This window comes from Crocodylus siamensis, chromosome 2 (assembly GCF_052110815.1).
Source record: "Crocodylus siamensis isolate JL-2025a chromosome 2, ASM5211081v1, whole genome shotgun sequence".
NCBI classification, from domain to species: Eukaryota; Metazoa; Chordata; order Crocodylia; family Crocodylidae; genus Crocodylus; species Crocodylus siamensis.
In genome coordinates this window covers 191,650,353-191,666,822 of record NC_143396.1, presented here as the reverse complement: position 1 = coordinate 191,666,822, position 16,470 = coordinate 191,650,353, and the positions used below count along the sequence as shown (strand labels likewise).

Genomic DNA, 16,470 nt, shown 5'->3' with positions numbered 1-16,470 from the left:
TGCTTTCATTTTTTTGGGAAAGTTATAGCCTTTATGAATCTACAGAATTGTGACTAAAGGCTAGATTATACATGGTATAATGACAAGTTTTGAAACATGAAATAATAGAGAGGTACTGGAAGAACCAGTCAAAATCAAAAGGGCAGAGAAATAATCCTGGCAGTTTTCAATACATGAGTCTAATTAATTTCTACCTCAATTTATATGAAATTAAAATAATAAATAATAAGTATTAAGGCTGCTGACAGATTGGGGGGGGGTGCACTTTACATTCAGCTCAGCGTTCCCCCGCACCAAGTACAGCACTTGCCTAGAAGAGGAACTGCATCAATTTGACCTGGTTTGCCCAACATCTGTATAGATCACATGCTTCAGTGGGGCTTTTTCACTTTTATCTAATAGCTGATTGAATCAGGTCACTGGAAGCCGGGTCAAACTGACACAGTTCCCCTTCCAGTAAAGCGCTGGGTTTGTTTGTTTTTTCCACATCTTTCAGCAGCCTTTGAGATTACGTTAAGATTACTCAATTTAAGCATTGCGATAAAAATGAGAGATTTAAAATATCATCTCAGAATATCTACAGGATAGAAGAGCTAAATGCAGTATTTATTGTGTGTATATGTAGATGTGTGTGTGTATATATAAAGCAAATGTGATTTTTTTTCTTCTTTTTTCTTTTTGTTAGACTAACAAAATTATAAAAGAGGATGAAGGGCAATCTGCAGAAGTAAGCACTTAATACAGTATCTCATGAAATCTTGCTCTTGAATTTAAACTAAGATAAAAATGTTATTGTGTGGCTTTGAAATCAGGTAAACCTTTATAAACAAAATGAAATGATAAATAGTACTGAACTGAAGATATCACAAAGGACCATCTGAAGTACTGGAGGGAAAATGGTTGCATCCAGTCTACGGATCCAGTCTTGCAAAAATTTGTAGTCCAGTACATCTTTCCTCACATAAGTAGTCTCACTGATTTTAGCATTTAGCACCATATTGTAATGTGATACAGTTACACACATAGGAGTTAAGGGGAAGTAAGACTTCTGAACACACCTCTGCCTGTGCATAGTCTCACTGGTATTCCCTACACCTTCACTGGACCACAGTGGAGACAGAAAGGGACATATGCCTTGAGCTCTCTTTCCCCTCTGTTCTCCCTCTTACCCCAAGCATAAAGGCAGGGAGAAGGCAGAACTTTGACTTGAACCCACCTCCCCAACACATGAGCCAGTAAAGCTGGTAGTTGCCCAAGGGATAGGGAAGTAAAAGACTTGGAAGAAATCTATTTCCTTTGGGAGCAGGAGAACAATACGGAAGTTAATGTAGTTTAACTGAGGCATCAGAGCATGGAAAAAGGTCAAGTATAAGCCTTGATGATCAGAAAGATGAAATAAGCATTGGCAATGGATTTTGCAAAGGAAATTTGCTAATGAGAAGTTGCAAATAGAGCAGAAAGAAATAATAGGTACCTGGGAAAATGAGAAATATCAGGGGGAGGAGCTATCATGTATGCTTAATTAGGGAGGGAAATGTAGGTTTATGCATTGGGAATTGGGGTAATAATAGAAACCATACACTTGACAAAAGGAAGACTCATGGAAAGTAATGATTTCCATGAAAGGTATTGAAGTAAATGTGGGAAACCTAAGATCAAACTCAATGAAATTTTTGCCTAAGTTTCATTCCTGCTTCAGGTACAGATGAGGTGTTCAGTTCTCATTGACCATCAGTGAGCCTCAAGGCTAGGGACAGACATTATATATAAACCAGTTTAAGCAATCAGAAACTGATTTAAACCTGTAATAAAGCATAAATTCAGTGCACATAAACCAGTTTCAAAATGGCTCAAACTGGTTTAACATAAACATGGTTGAATGTAGTATCAGACTGAACTGATTTGGTCAAACCGGTTTATGCAGTGTCTGAGCCAGACCCCTTCCTGGTTTAAGTTAAACCAGAGTGCCCAGCATCCTAGATGCTTTGCAGCCCTGGGCTGGGCTGTCTGTGGAGCAGAGCAAGGTTGGCCCCGCCCCTTTCCATTCTAGCCAGAGCACTATCACTGCTCTGGCTGGCTGAGGCTTCCACCTGCCCCTGCCCCTCTCCCCCTTCCACTGGCTGCTTAAGCAGGGATTCCCCCTCCCACTCCCTTCCCATGGCAGGGATCCCAGTTCAGGGACCAGGCATTTGGCTATGCCCCTTCCCCTCCTCCATGCTAGCTACTTCTGAGAGGTGTGTGTGTGGGTCTCCAAGTTCACTGGAACAAAGGGTAGACAGCTAGTGGCTTGCAAATGAACCCTACAGATAAGAGCTTGAAACTAATGAGAGAGATGTTTGCTTTTGTAGGGCTTGATGGGCTGATGAACTTCATTCTTATGTTATCATTCACATTAGTCTAACCTGCAAAAATTGAATCAGTTCAGGCTCAGGCTTTTTGAATGTGTCTGTCCCTAGTCAAAATGCACATCTCTCTTTTGTGCCTTTGGAAATCTTCCTCTCTGCTTGCAGGTCATTTAGAAACAAATAATAGTGATAGTAGAAATGGTCCTTTACTTTGAGAGTCCAGCTTTATTTAACTTAGTGCATTTGTTTCCCTATGCTTTTATATGTATTCTTTTCTTTCAGAATGCTGCAAAAGGATTAAGTGATCAAAAACAGAATGATCAAAGAAAGGTTTCTCAGGGAAGGTTGGTTTCTCATTCCACTGGTTTTGAAAACTCCAAAGAGAAACTCTCTGAACAAAAAGAAAATTTTGATCCACTTAAGCGTATGGATAATTTACCCAAACCCTCCCCTTCAAGTAGTGATGCTGGCAAAACACTTACCACTTGTGCAGGTGCTTTTGAAAATGTACGTGGAAAACCATTCCTTAAGAAATCAAAAGAAAATGACTTTCCTTTAAGAACCCATGTCCAAGGACCGGGAATAGTTGCTATGGATCCAAAGTCAAAAAGTTCTGTGCCAGAACTGGTGGACCCTAAAGTTACTTGTAAACCAGAACTTAAAGTGTGTGTAATGTCCCCTCCTCTGCTACGAGCTGTATCATGGGATAGTACAGAACCAGGACATAAAGAAAAAGCACTTTTTAAATTACCGTCTGAAGAAGATAAAACTTTTTCCATTGGTAATAAATCCAGCAATCAGTTAACTAAAGCAACAGCATTCAAAGACCTCCAAATACAGGTTCAACCCATTCGAATGCAGAAACTGACGAAGCTCAGAGAGGTGAGTCTTAAGATATAACTCCAGTCTAGGATTTTGTAATGTTCTAGCATTGTACATAATGTGAATTGCTGTTCATGTGCATCAGAAAATAACATTATCGGTACTTAATTCTAGTCTACTACATTGTAGTAACTCTAGTCTTGTAGTAGACTAAGCAAAAAATAATTTTGTTCTTTTCAAAGATGGAATTGAGAATATTGGATAGAAAAGCATATGAAAACAATCTTATGTGTTCATCTGAAAACAATCTTTTGTGTTGTTCATGCATTGAACCATATGAAAACAATCTTATGTGTTCATTTTTTAATATTTGTCATACTAGAATATCAGAGTCTACTAGATTTTATATTGGCTTGAGGACTAGTGTTGTTCATCTAATTGTTCATTTGCTAGAACTGTTTTAGTAAGTGTTGGACTCCCGACACTCTGAGATGCAGGCACTTGATTTGAGCAAAAGACATTGCATGTGACACTCACATTGTTATTAATAGAACATGCCTGCTTAACATTTCAGCCATTTTAAAAACAGAGACCTGAACCAAAGGCCTCTGATGTTAGTATAAAATGTATTTACTTCTGTGTTGTTGAATTAACCTATTTGTTAGATTCCACTATTATTAAGCTGATTAGCAATATTTCTAAATAGTTCTACTAGAAAAGTAACATTATCATATGGTATGTAACTATTATTTGTGCCAGGAAATGAATCTACTAAAAGCAACAGTTTATTGCTTGTAGGTTTAGTGTATTTACAGTCAACTTTTCTTATTTTATCTTTCATGTTTTTATAATTACAGGAAAGCTTGTTCTAAAATTATACGAAAAAACAGAAAATTTAACTTAATTTAAAATAACATTTTCTTTTGCTTTTGTGTTTTTAATGAACACCATGTGCATTGATTAGAGATTGAGATTTCCATAGAAAAAGTCCCCATAGTTTTTAGTTCCAAACAAACCATGATCTCTCCACAAGACATATATTGCTGTTATATACTCATTTTTTGTCTCTAAGAAACAATTTAATGGGAAACTATATATAATGTCAATGCAGAAGAAATATTAATTGTTTTCTTTACTAGAAAGGTGAACATAAAACATAGTGGCATTTTGGTTTCAGATTTTATACATGACATGTAAACAGGAACAAGCTGATTAACTGTCTTGTCATTTCTGAGCAATACTTGGGAGTAAAATGATCTGTTTTAAACTCTAAACAAATTTTTTAGATTCAAAAAGCTTTCCTTCCTGAGGATGTAGCAACTAACATTGTCTTTAAAAGACTGCTTTAAAGTGTTACTTATACTCTTATGTTTCCTTTTCTTCCCTCTCCTGTGCTTTCCCGCTTTTCCAGAACTTCTCTCACAACATGGCACATATTGATCACTGGCATACAGAGAAGTTGTTGAGTGCAGACTGAGAACATTTGTATGGCCCTGGAGCAGATCCAGGCAGGGGTGCAATGGTCAAGTCGTACCCCTTTTCTACTGTTTAGCACATGTGCCAAGGCTCCAATTCCCTTGCAGGTCTGGATGTCTGAGTCCCCTACAGAGTCCTTGCAGGAAATGAGCACAGATCATAGGGGGTGCTGTTTGGGGGGGAGGCCCAGCTGGAGCCCCTGGGCTGGCAGGGAACACCTGGAGGGACCAGGCAGGGAGCAGGAAGGAAAGATCTACCTACTGTCATCACCGCTGACCATGGTTGACCTAGTGGCAGAGGGAACCCCAGGGATGCTGCTGCCTCACTCCAGCCAGTCAGCAGGGGACAGCATGGCTGAAGACAACAGCAATAGCAGGCCCCCCCTTTCTGCACTCAGAGGCATAATCTGCAGTGTTGGCTTCCTGGACATTGGGAGTGGGTAGGTTTGCAGCCAACACCTAAGGGGCCAGTTGCATCTGCTGCATACCCTTTTCAACATCCTAGATCTACCCATGTATGGACCCAGAAACAGGTCTAGAATTTGCAGGAGTGTTGTGGGAGACTGTATCAAAAGCCTCACTAAAATCAAGGTATACCACAGCCACTTGTTTCCCCCCATCCACAGTCAGTCACCTTGTCATAGAAGGCAATCGGTTGGTCAGGCATGACTTGTCCTTGGTGAATCCATGCTCACTGTTCCCAGTCACCCTTTTCTTCTCCAAGTGCTTAGAAATTGATTCCTTGAGGATCTGCTCCATGATTTTTCCAGGTACTGAGGTGAGGCTGAGCAGTCTATAGTGCCCTGGATCTGCCTTCTTCCCTTTCCTAAATATGGGCACTCTTTGCCCTTTTCCAGTCATCTGGGAGTTCTCCTGATCGCCATGAGTTTTCAAAGATGATGGTCAGTGGCTCTGCAATCACAGCAGCCAACTCCCTCAGCACCCTCAGGTTTATCCCATCCGGCCCTCTGACTTGTACACATCCAGCTTTTCTAAGTAGTCCCTAACCTGTTCTTTCACCACTGAGGGCTGCTCACCTCCTCCCCAAACTGTGCTGCCTGGTGCAGTAGTCTGGGAGCTGACCTTGCCTGTTAAGACTGAGGCAAAAAAGCCATTGAGCACTTCAGCCTTTTCTGGATCTTCTGTCACAAGGCTGCCTTCCCCATTCAGTAAGGTTCCCACACTTTCCTTGATCCTCCTCTTGCTACTGACATACTTGTAGAAACCCTTCTTGTTACCCTTCACATCCCTTGCCAGCTGCAACTCCAATTGCTTTGGCCTTCCTGGCCTTCCTGACTTCATCCCTGCATGCCTGAGCAATACTCTTATACTTCTCCCTAGTTGTTTGTCCATGTTTCTACTTTTTATAAGCTTTGTTTTTGTGATTTAGTTTACTGAAGAGTTCCCTACTAAGCCAAGCTGGTCTCCTGCCACACTTGCTAGCCTTCCTGCATGTCAGTATGGTTTGTTCCTGCACTCTCAGTAAAGCTTCTTTAAAGTACAGCCAGCGCTCCTGGGCTCCTCTCCCCTTCAGACTTACTTCCCAGAGGATCCTGCCCATCAATTCCCTGAGGAGTTGAAGTCTGCTTTTCTGAAGTCCAGGGTCCTTACTCTGCTGCTCTCCTTTCTTCCTCTCCTTGGGCTTCTGAACGCTATCATCTCGTGGTCAGGTAGAAATGATTGCTCAGGTGGGATGAAATGTAATAGTTAGGCACCCACAAATTGGTATACATAAGTTGTACTAAGGGCCCTAACACTATAGAGGAGATGAATGAAACACGTGACTTCTAATAGCAATAACTTAGTCAGATCTTGTTACAGATCTTCAGCAGTTAATATGCAAGATGAACACAGTGTTAAATTAAAAGAGACTCACAAATTTTAAAGCAGACTATTTCACTCTATAGTATTATTTAGAACTGACAAGATAGTTACTTGATTTTTTCCTGTTTACATACTTTAAGATATAAAAATATGTGCTGGAAATCCAGTTTCCTTAAAAAGGCACTTGAATCCTCTGATGGTGAATGCCATACTGATGACAAATCCTAAATAACATTAAATTTAAAAGAAATAGATATAGTAGCTGGAACTATAAATCAACACATGAAATATTCAGGTTGCAGGAGATTAATTTTAGTTTTAACAGAGATCTCTCTGTCTTGCAAAAAAAGTGTTTATGAATTTTAAATGCACTTAGGAAAAGAATGTTATCAACTCTTTTTTATATACAAAGTTTAATCCCTTTTTTTTTGTTTTACAAGTTTCCAACTTGGGAGGTATAGTGGCACCAATGTGTGCAATAACAGTGAGAAGCATTAGCTTACAACAATAGCATCGTTTCTGGAGTAACTGACTGGACACTGTGATAGAAACTTAGTTGAATATGCTTTTCTGAGTTTTCTGTCCTTTACTACTGAGGCACTACATTCCTCTTGATTTAACAAAATCTAGATTTTTTTTCTCTGTTTTCTCCACTTGCAGAGAGAATTGAACCTCACTGATTGTTATTAATAAACACATTTTGCAAATCTTAAATTGCATTGAGCTGCCGCAGTGGGTGACCGTGAATTTACATTGGAGACTACTTAGTCTGGGTATTTGATAATTAAAATGAATTTAATATTTGAGTGATGTTGTAGCTGTGACTGTCCAGGAATTATGCAAGAAGCAAGGATTTTTGGGGTGATATCTCTTATTGAACCAACTGCATGGTTGGGATAAAGTTAGATGAGCTTTCAAATGCATGACTGCCTTGCATTCAAAAGCTTGCCTAACTTTATCCCAACCACGCAGCTGTTCAGTAAAAGATACCATCCCAAAATATCCTTCCTTCTGATACCATTTTATACTTGAATTTCAAAGTAATTTAATTTAATGTGGCTACAAATAGTATTAATATGTACAGATGTGTACTCCATAAATATAGTTTTCAAAATTAGTTTCCACTGTTCTGTGATATTTAACTTGAGCCTTTTTATTATGTTATATAGAAACACTTACATTTTTCTCAACAGGAACATATTCTGTTGCGAAATCAAAACTTAGTTGGACTTAAACTGCCTGACCTTAGTGAAGCAGCTGAACAGGAAAGAGGTGCAGTATCATGAATGCTTTTTAAAATTCTTCTAATATGAAAGAAACTGTCCTGTAGGTATTCTTCTATAAGAACAGTTATGTTTCTCTGAAGCATCAATATGTTCCCCTAAATGGGGGCTCACTACTGAGCAGGTTCATTTCATAGTGGGGTCCTGCAGGGATCAGTTCTCGACTGTCTGCTATTCAACATTTTTCCCATGGTCTGGAAGAAAATATAATATCATCAAAAACATTTAGAGGAGTTACAAATAATAAAGAGGACACCTCACTGATAAGACGCAATCTGAAGTCTTTCTAAATTGGACCAGAAAAGTACTATGGGTTTCGGTAAGGCCAAATATAAAGTCCACACATCTATAAACAGGGCATGTAGGCTGTACAAATAGGGGAAGCATGTTGGATAATTATGAATGTGAGCTCACAGTGTGAGGCTGGGCTGATTTGGCTCTTGGATAAACAGGATATAAAATTGAAGGAGGGAGTTTGTTACCAACATATTTGGTACTTGGTACTATGGCAACTATGACTGGAATACTGTCCCCAATACTAATGTCTACAATTCAAAAAGGTGTTAACAAAAATTCACAAAAGAGCCAGGAGAAATAAAGCTGTGCAAAATCAGCTGGATAATGAAAGATTCACAAGCTTAGTCTATTTATAACAATATCAAATGCCTAGAAATGAAATTAGATGAATTAAGACTATGGACAACAAGACCTGTTGATACTGAGGGAAATTAACCTTTGAAACAGTTTACCAAGGGTTGTGGTAAACTCGGCAACAATGGAAATTCTTAAATATACATTGAATGTTTTTCTAAAAGATACTCTGCAGTTCAAATAGGAATTCTGGGAAGTCTGCTTAGACTGGAGATTGAACTAAGTGACCACAGGATTATTACCTGGCTTTATAATTTGTATGAGAGTAAAAATGAGAGAAGTTTAATTCATCTCATCCCTAATCAGCACAGTCCCCACATCTCCCCCTGACTTGGATTAAGCCAAATGACTTCCTAAAAGGGCAGAGCAAGAAGACTCAGTAAAGCAGGGGAGAACTGTCCTCTGTTCCTTTACCCTCAGTTCAGTTGCACAGGAAAACAGTTGAGAGATTCTTTTAAGAACTGATATGAGCTACAGAATCATGGGAAATTGCATCATAGTACCTGCAGAAAATTGCAGTCAAAGGCACAACTTTTTCTCCCATCCTACTCTGCGATTAGTTTAAGGGGATCTTGCATGTAGCAGCATTAGTGGGCCTAGTTTTTTTGGCCTTACTTAGTATATTATATATTCCTTATTTTCAACAAACCCACATTTGTAGCCTGATTATGATTATTGTCTTTAAAATCTTACATGTGGCTTTGGGAGGAACATATTTTTAAATGCTAAGAATTATTTTACATAAGACTATGGTAAATGTTCAGCTAACATATAGAGAGTCAGTCACATCTACAGACTGACTCCTTGACCTCACTGGTAAAAGCAGCAAGGACTAGAATTCTTTGTTAAGGAACCTCTCATTTCCTTGCATTGTAATGAATCCATCTAATGTTTTTTAATGGGGGTAATATTTTACCTAAGCCATATAGCAATAACCAAGCTGCTGACAGTTTCCCATGCTATGAATCATGCAGGCTGTGTCTATCATGTTATATTATCAGTGCCAAGTTGTCTCTGTCATCTTGGATTATATAGTAAACACTGTTTTGCAACTACATATATGTTAAATAAATAAGCGGACCCAGTAAATTGAAGACACTGTGTTGCTAGGCTAGCTCATAGTCTGAGGGGAATACACAATGGTGCTGAGGTATGCCCTGGACTTTTTAAATGTTAAAGAGAAGCAGAAAACAAGACTTAAATATTTAATCTGCTACATAATGGAAAGACAATCTACTTCCATTAAGCTTCTTTTACTTGGAGGATTACTATTAACATATTTTTAAAAAAAGAAACAGAGCTTTTTCTAACATATTTTCCAAGCCCAAGGTGTCTGTTAAAGAAGATGATTCTACCCAGCAAAAGTAAACATGAGTCCTCAGGTTTTTACTGCTGCATTTTCCAGAACATCGGTATATTATAGAAACAAGGCGAACCTTGTAGTTATTACCATCGAGGTACACAAATCAGTGTTGGAATCATGATGTGTTTGCTGAACAAGAAGGAGGCCTTTGGTAGACTTTGGTGAGGGAGGCAGCAGGGGGTTCCTGGTATTAGGAAACCATGTGACCACTATTTCAGCACAATAATATATTGAAATGCACTTAAAGCCATGTCTTGGTCCTAGTGAAGAAACTGAAAATATATGGCTACAATTCAGTGTCACTCTTCCAAGTTGCACTGAATGAACTTGGAGTTCAAAAGAGGTGGCTATAATATATCCATCAGGCTTTTGAGGGAAAGGAAGAGTGAAGCTATAGGTTATGGTGACTTTGTTTATGTCAGCAGCCTGGAACAAAACATTTGATAAATGACAGTAAAGTTGACCCGCATTGGAACAAGATACAAAACATAACTGCAAAAATTCCAAACTGATATTACTGTTAAAACTAAAAGATAAAATATTGGGTTCAGTGTACAGTAGTCTACCTATTCTTGTTCAATTTTTGCATTTCTAGAGTACTTATTGGAAAAGAATCACTGTTCCATGTGCATTCAGAGGTTCTGTGACCTACCAAAATATTCGTTATTTCATTCCTTTCACTTGACAGATTAATCTTTGGAATCATTATTTTTGCATATATGAGTATAATATAATAATTATGAGATTGATGATAAATAAGTATATGGGACAAAGAAAGTGCCCATTTTCAAGATGCAGAGAATAAAAGCAGGATTTTCAGAAGTGCTCAGTATAAGCCCAACTGCCCTCAGGGCGTATTTAAGACAGTGGTAAAACGTCCATTGTCTTAAATAAGAGCGGAGTTAGGTCAGTACTGAACAGTTCTGAAAATTCCATTCCATTTGCCCAGGGTAGCTGATTTCCTAATTATCATATGACTTTCGAAAGCAACTTAATGATAAAAAGTTTATTTTTTTTGTGGAATTCCCCTTAGGCTCTTCACCTGTACCTTCCCCGACTGAGGAAGATGCAAAGAATAGCTCTGATGTCATGCCTAGCATTCCTGATATCCTGCTGCGAAAACTCCGTGTGCATAAATCTCTTCCAGGAAGGTAAAATCTACCACAGTCATTCTCAATCTTTGTAGACTCGAGGCACCCCTCATTAGACTCATGGTACCCCTTGAAAAATGCCAGCTCATAGCTCTCACTCATTTTTACTATGAAAAAATAGACCAATTCTTGTATTAGAAGGAATTCAGAAAGACCTCAACAGGTCCGAAAGGTATTTGACATTATAGATTCCTATTTGAAATCACTGGGCGCAACCAGACAAGCATGTATGTGCTTTTGAGGCACTGCTAAGTGCTCATGATGCATGTCAAAAGGTTCTCCACACAGCAGATTTGCAGAGCAGAGCCAAAATTAGATACGAGGACTGCACGATCTGTACATGTATCTACTACCAGGATACCAGATACACCAGTATCTTAAAAAAATGGTGTAAAAAAAAAAGCAGGGTGGTGCATGTGGTTGCAGAATGCACCACCCAAAATAACAGCCTTGATGGTAAGAGCCATGCTCCAGTTGCTGGCCAGGCTCCATGTGCCCAAGTCACCACCCTTGCAGTTCCAGGATGCACCCAGTAACGCTGTTGGAGTTAGCCCAGGTGCTGGCCCCGGCCTTCCCTACCTCACACAGGGCAATTTTCCATGCACCAGAGCACACATGCAGAGGCGTTCCCTGGGGACAAGTAGCTGCTATTTGTCCCCAGGAAAATGCATGTATGCACTCATCTGGATGCGCCCTTTGAATTGATCCTGAGGATCATGTGTAGGTGTTTGCACAGATAAGAGTGCTAAAATTATGTGGCATCTTTAAAAGCAACTCATGGCACCCCAGAGTGCCATGGTACCCTGGCTGAGAAGCACTGCCTTAATAGGTGAATCAGGACAGCATCTGCTGAAAATACGCTAATTGCTTCTATCAAACTACCTTTGAACAATTCTGCACATGTATGAGATCTGTACCTAGAGTTTTCTGTATTACTATTGTTGGAAAGAGGATCTGCAGCTGTATCTTATTTATACTGCAGTATTTTTAAAAAGTATAGCTCTCCAACTTTCAGAAATACAAACACAGAGAACACCTTTTTAAAGAATAATTTCAAATGTATAAATCCATGAATGTCTTATAAACATGATTTGAAACCTACAGATATGTTCCTTATGCAGATTGTACACAGATCTGTTAACTCTCATGATTTTTTCCCCCCTCCCACCTGAAGCAACAGACATAAACAAGTACTGGAAATGTTAATTTTTTGACAGAAGTAATATTGTCAGATCAGATTGCTCTTGCCCTGGTAAAATCTGGGCAAGGAAAATTCTGCAGAGATCCCCTATGCAACTTTTCCCTTTCCTCTTGATAATTGCTCCAGGCACTAGAGTTTGCCAGTGTGCAGATTGCCTACAAGGCCTGTCCACAAAATCCACACATTTCAAGGAGTATGCGAGTGTCCAGAGTTCTTGACACAGAGATCCTGTACCTCTGCCACACAGGTCTGGAGTAGCTCCTTTTGTCTTCCCACTTCAGGTCATGGCTGCCCCACTCTTCCCTCTAAAGCAGAAGGTGCATGTCTACCACATACAGTACTCTAGGAAAAAACTAATTATAGAAACTTAGGGCTGAAAGAGGCCTCAGAAAACCATGTAGTCCATCCACCTATTCTAAGGCAGAATCAAGGATATTGAGACCACCCCTGGGAGAGATTTGTCTATAGTTTTTCTTAAAATCAATTTTTGTTAATTTCCTGAGCTCTGTGCCACCCAATCTTGACGTGCTTTTTTTATATGCTGTGATTTTAACGGGGGGGGGTGTTTAAAAAAAAATCCATAATCTGAAACTATCTCACTAAAATTATGTGTCCTAAACAGTACGTACACTCAGTGACGCAAAGGTTCTTGTGAAATGTTCATTCACTACATGGCTTCCTCAATAGGCAACAGCTGTACAAGAATGTATGTTTTGTACTACTGTACTCTTTAGATACTGAACAAATACTGATATCTAGTGAATTAACCAACTGAATCTCAAAGTTATTTACATACATTATATATAAATCCAGTAAGAATCATCTCTCTTATACAGAGAGGTCGGCAGAGGCATAGTGCAGGGCAGTGGCAGAACGGCCAAAGAACACCACAACTCGCTGGGCGGGCAGGTGGGCCACATGCTGCACACTCCAGCTGGCGTCCCTCCACCCCCCCTCCCAACCCCCCTGTCATTACACCACTGGTGCAGGGCAGACTTATCCAAAATCACACCATGAACGAGCAGCATCAAGCCAGTTGTCCTAACTGTTCTAAAATCATTACAAACACTCTCCTTCCCAGTTAGACTACTCAAAGAACCAGTTTCTTCCTGGTTCGTGTGGGGTGCACCAAGGATGAATTTGACCTAACAGAAGTTTTTGCATAAGCTACAGTGATTTTTAGCAACAGTACAACTGTACCACAAGACATCTTTGACCATACATGTAATTGCTGTGTAATTATGTGTAACAATCCATGTTATATGTGTATATATGTATGTATGTACAGTTTTTGTGTGCATGTGGTGCTGATCATGAAACATGCACTGTGTACAAGCTTCATATAAGTGAATCTTTTATTTAGCAAGTGATGCAGTTGCAGCTGCAAGAGACTCTTATTTAGATTCAGTTAGATAATAAAGACAAAAGCAATTTCGTACCTTAAAACAAAATAACTGACTTTGCATATCTGGTAACTACTTAGCAAGGGGAACTTCACTTTTCATAAAAACAGTCTTCTACCAGAAAGTACATCCAGGCCATTGAATGAATGCAGAAATGACCTTTGCACCCTTATTGTACATGTGTTGGAGTCTCCCAGCCCAAATGAAGGAAGTGCTATTTCCTGGTCATTTTATCATTATTCACTTTGTTTTGTTGTACTGTCCTATGACGCTGGCAGATGCTTACATGGTACTCACCTTATTTTGGAAAAAAAAGAGAAGTCAGCTCTACACCAGTACAGGAAATGAAAAGGCCTTTACTTGGAATACAAAAGTCGAGTGACACAACAATAAATGAACATTATTAGAATATAACCTGGTGCATATCAAACACTGAACTTGCCAAGCAGCAGACATCTGCTCAGAATAACAATTAGTAATAAGACTACTCTAGCAAGAACTGTTTCTTTCCCATGTGATACGACATATTGGTCTCTTCTACTCTACATACGAATGCTACCCCATCCTTTCCAAAGATACCAGATGTTCTAAGCTGTCCTGTTTGGGATTAACATTTCACCGAAAATGAGAATAATAATTCAACCTGCTGGGCAGTGTATTTTACCCATAAAATGCGCAACAGGCAGGCCAATCACTTCTTTCATCCTTAGCTATGATGCAAGTAAAAGTAGTACTGGTACTCCTTTCAGACAGCCTGTTTTGCTCACTTACATAAGGGATGTGGGTCTTGTTTACCAGTGACATCTTCCTGAATGTACATTTTAGGGGATGGACCAAAACCAGAACCTCCAAACTAAAATCCAAAGGAATGAGGGTAGGAAGAGGACTTCAAATTTTGAAATTCTTCAGATCAGGAAATGCTACTATGCTTTTGGTTCCAGATCAGATCTAAAACCAGCATGGGTTCATTTTCTTGTTCAGCTACAAGTGAAATTCATAAGAATAGTCAATGATCACAGTACAGTTTCTTTGCTACTGCCAGTAGAGTAACAATAAGACCTGGAATACTTTATGTACATCAGTCTATATATTAATTGATTTGCTTATCTGTATAGACTTTCATACTATCCTCATCATGTCATCTGAGTCCTATATAGGCACTAAAGACTGGTACTGATCCCAACACATTCAGCTATTACCAATCTCAAAAGCTTCTCCCTTGCTTTTTCCTTCCATATTCATGGTTCCAGAATATGCCACCACTACACATTTTTTAGTCAGATGTAACACTGTACTGAATTTTAAAGCAATCTTAGTTTAATTTTAACAAAAAATATCATTTTGAAAAATGTACTAAATGCTATGTTTTTGTTACAGCCCCCCTGCACTTACTGAAAAAGAAGTTGAGGTAAGTCTGTTGCTAAACTCACAGATTTTTAAAGCCACAAAAGATACCTTTATAATTATCTGTTCTGGCCTCTTGTATAACATGATGTAACTTTTGGCTGAACAAGAAATTATAGAAAACAGTCTGTCCTGATTTTTAAAATTTCAAGCGACGAAGAATTAATCACATCCTTTGGTAAATTGCTCCAATGATTGATTGACATTACAGTTAAAAGCCTGTGCCTTCTTTCGAATTTGAATTTGTCATGAAAACTTCATAGCTATCCATAATTCAGGATGTGTTCTTAATTCTACTTTCCATTTTGTATATAAAATTATTTTTTTATCATGGTAGTACAATGTTTTCTATGCTATGTTGTATTGCATCCTTTTTAACATACAGTTGCTTTATCGAACTAGGAGGATCTCTGGTCTGTTACAGAATAATTTACCAGTTATATATGTACTAAGTTGAAGCATGGTGCTGACCTCATCACCTCCTTATGGTGCTGAGGTTAAAGAAACAGTGGAGCCCTGCCTCTGCTGCTGCCATGGGCCTCAGTGGCCTGAAAACTGGGCACATTTTGGGCTGCAAACATGAATACCCCCAAACATAAGATGGATACATTTGGATAACACAATGCTAAATTTTAGACTGCTTATTATAATGGGGGAAATATTTTGCCTAAAACCTTTTTTGAAGAAGAAGAAAAAGGTAGTTTTAGATCAACTATAGTATTTATTAATTTGCATTAATCTTAGCAATTGTTCTGGTCAAAAAACAACCTTAAAAATGCTCTGAAAAAAATGTTTGGTATTGGTATTTGTAAATTAAGTTATTTCAGTATGAGTCTTTTAATGCAACGTTTCATTTTAAATTTATTTTTGTTTTTATTTAAAATTAGTAAAACTCTCAAACTCAATGATTGATTGATTGATTTGGGGTTAAATTAAATGTTTTGTTTCCAGTCCAAGTTTTTTTTTTCATTAGCCTTTCACACCCCAAAAATTGAAAAAATTCATTTCATGTCAACCAGAAATAATTTTCTGGAACTGCTGATAAAGTGAAAATAATTTATTTACACAGCTCTACTACCAGTGGCTTATTATAACTAATCAAGTGGAGTTGGAGTTGCTACTTAATACTTCTCAGTATCAGCCCTAGCCTATCTAAAATTTAGGGATCAGAAATTGAGAGTAATTTTTAAAAATGTGAATTAAATCATTTAAACATGTAACAAGTATTAATACATCAGATGAAAAATAATATTCAAACACTGGTTCAACAGAATAAAGTGTACCAGTAAATCATTTTTAGTGACTGCTATTGCTGGTTAAAATATTTCCAGTAAATGATGAGTTCATTTCTGGATTTCCTTTGCACACTGTCTGTTAAAAGACCTTGGGGACACTTGGGGAAAATCCAGTGATATGGTATAGACCTATTGTGACTCCGATACTTTCGGCTGGCCTTCTTCATTGTGTATGTCATGCTATGTCATGAAGTTTCAAAAAATTCTCAGGAAATGAAAAAATCCACCACATATATTATAACTATTCTAAAAG

General features: G+C 38.5%; 1 protein-coding gene across 1 annotated transcript in view; it reads left to right on the top strand.

Moving 5' to 3' along the window:
• IRAG1 (inositol 1,4,5-triphosphate receptor associated 1) overlaps positions 1-16,470 on the top strand; it is a 254,944-nt gene that overhangs the window by 205,866 nt on the left and 32,608 nt on the right. The window contains exons 21-25 of the mRNA XM_090032697.1: positions 686-727; positions 2,628-3,227; positions 7,660-7,738; positions 10,797-10,914; positions 14,896-14,926. Coding sequence (XP_089888823.1) covers positions 686-727; positions 2,628-3,227; positions 7,660-7,738; positions 10,797-10,914; positions 14,896-14,926 — 870 coding nt within the window. The remainder of the gene's footprint in view (positions 1-685; positions 728-2,627; positions 3,228-7,659; positions 7,739-10,796; positions 10,915-14,895; positions 14,927-16,470) is intronic.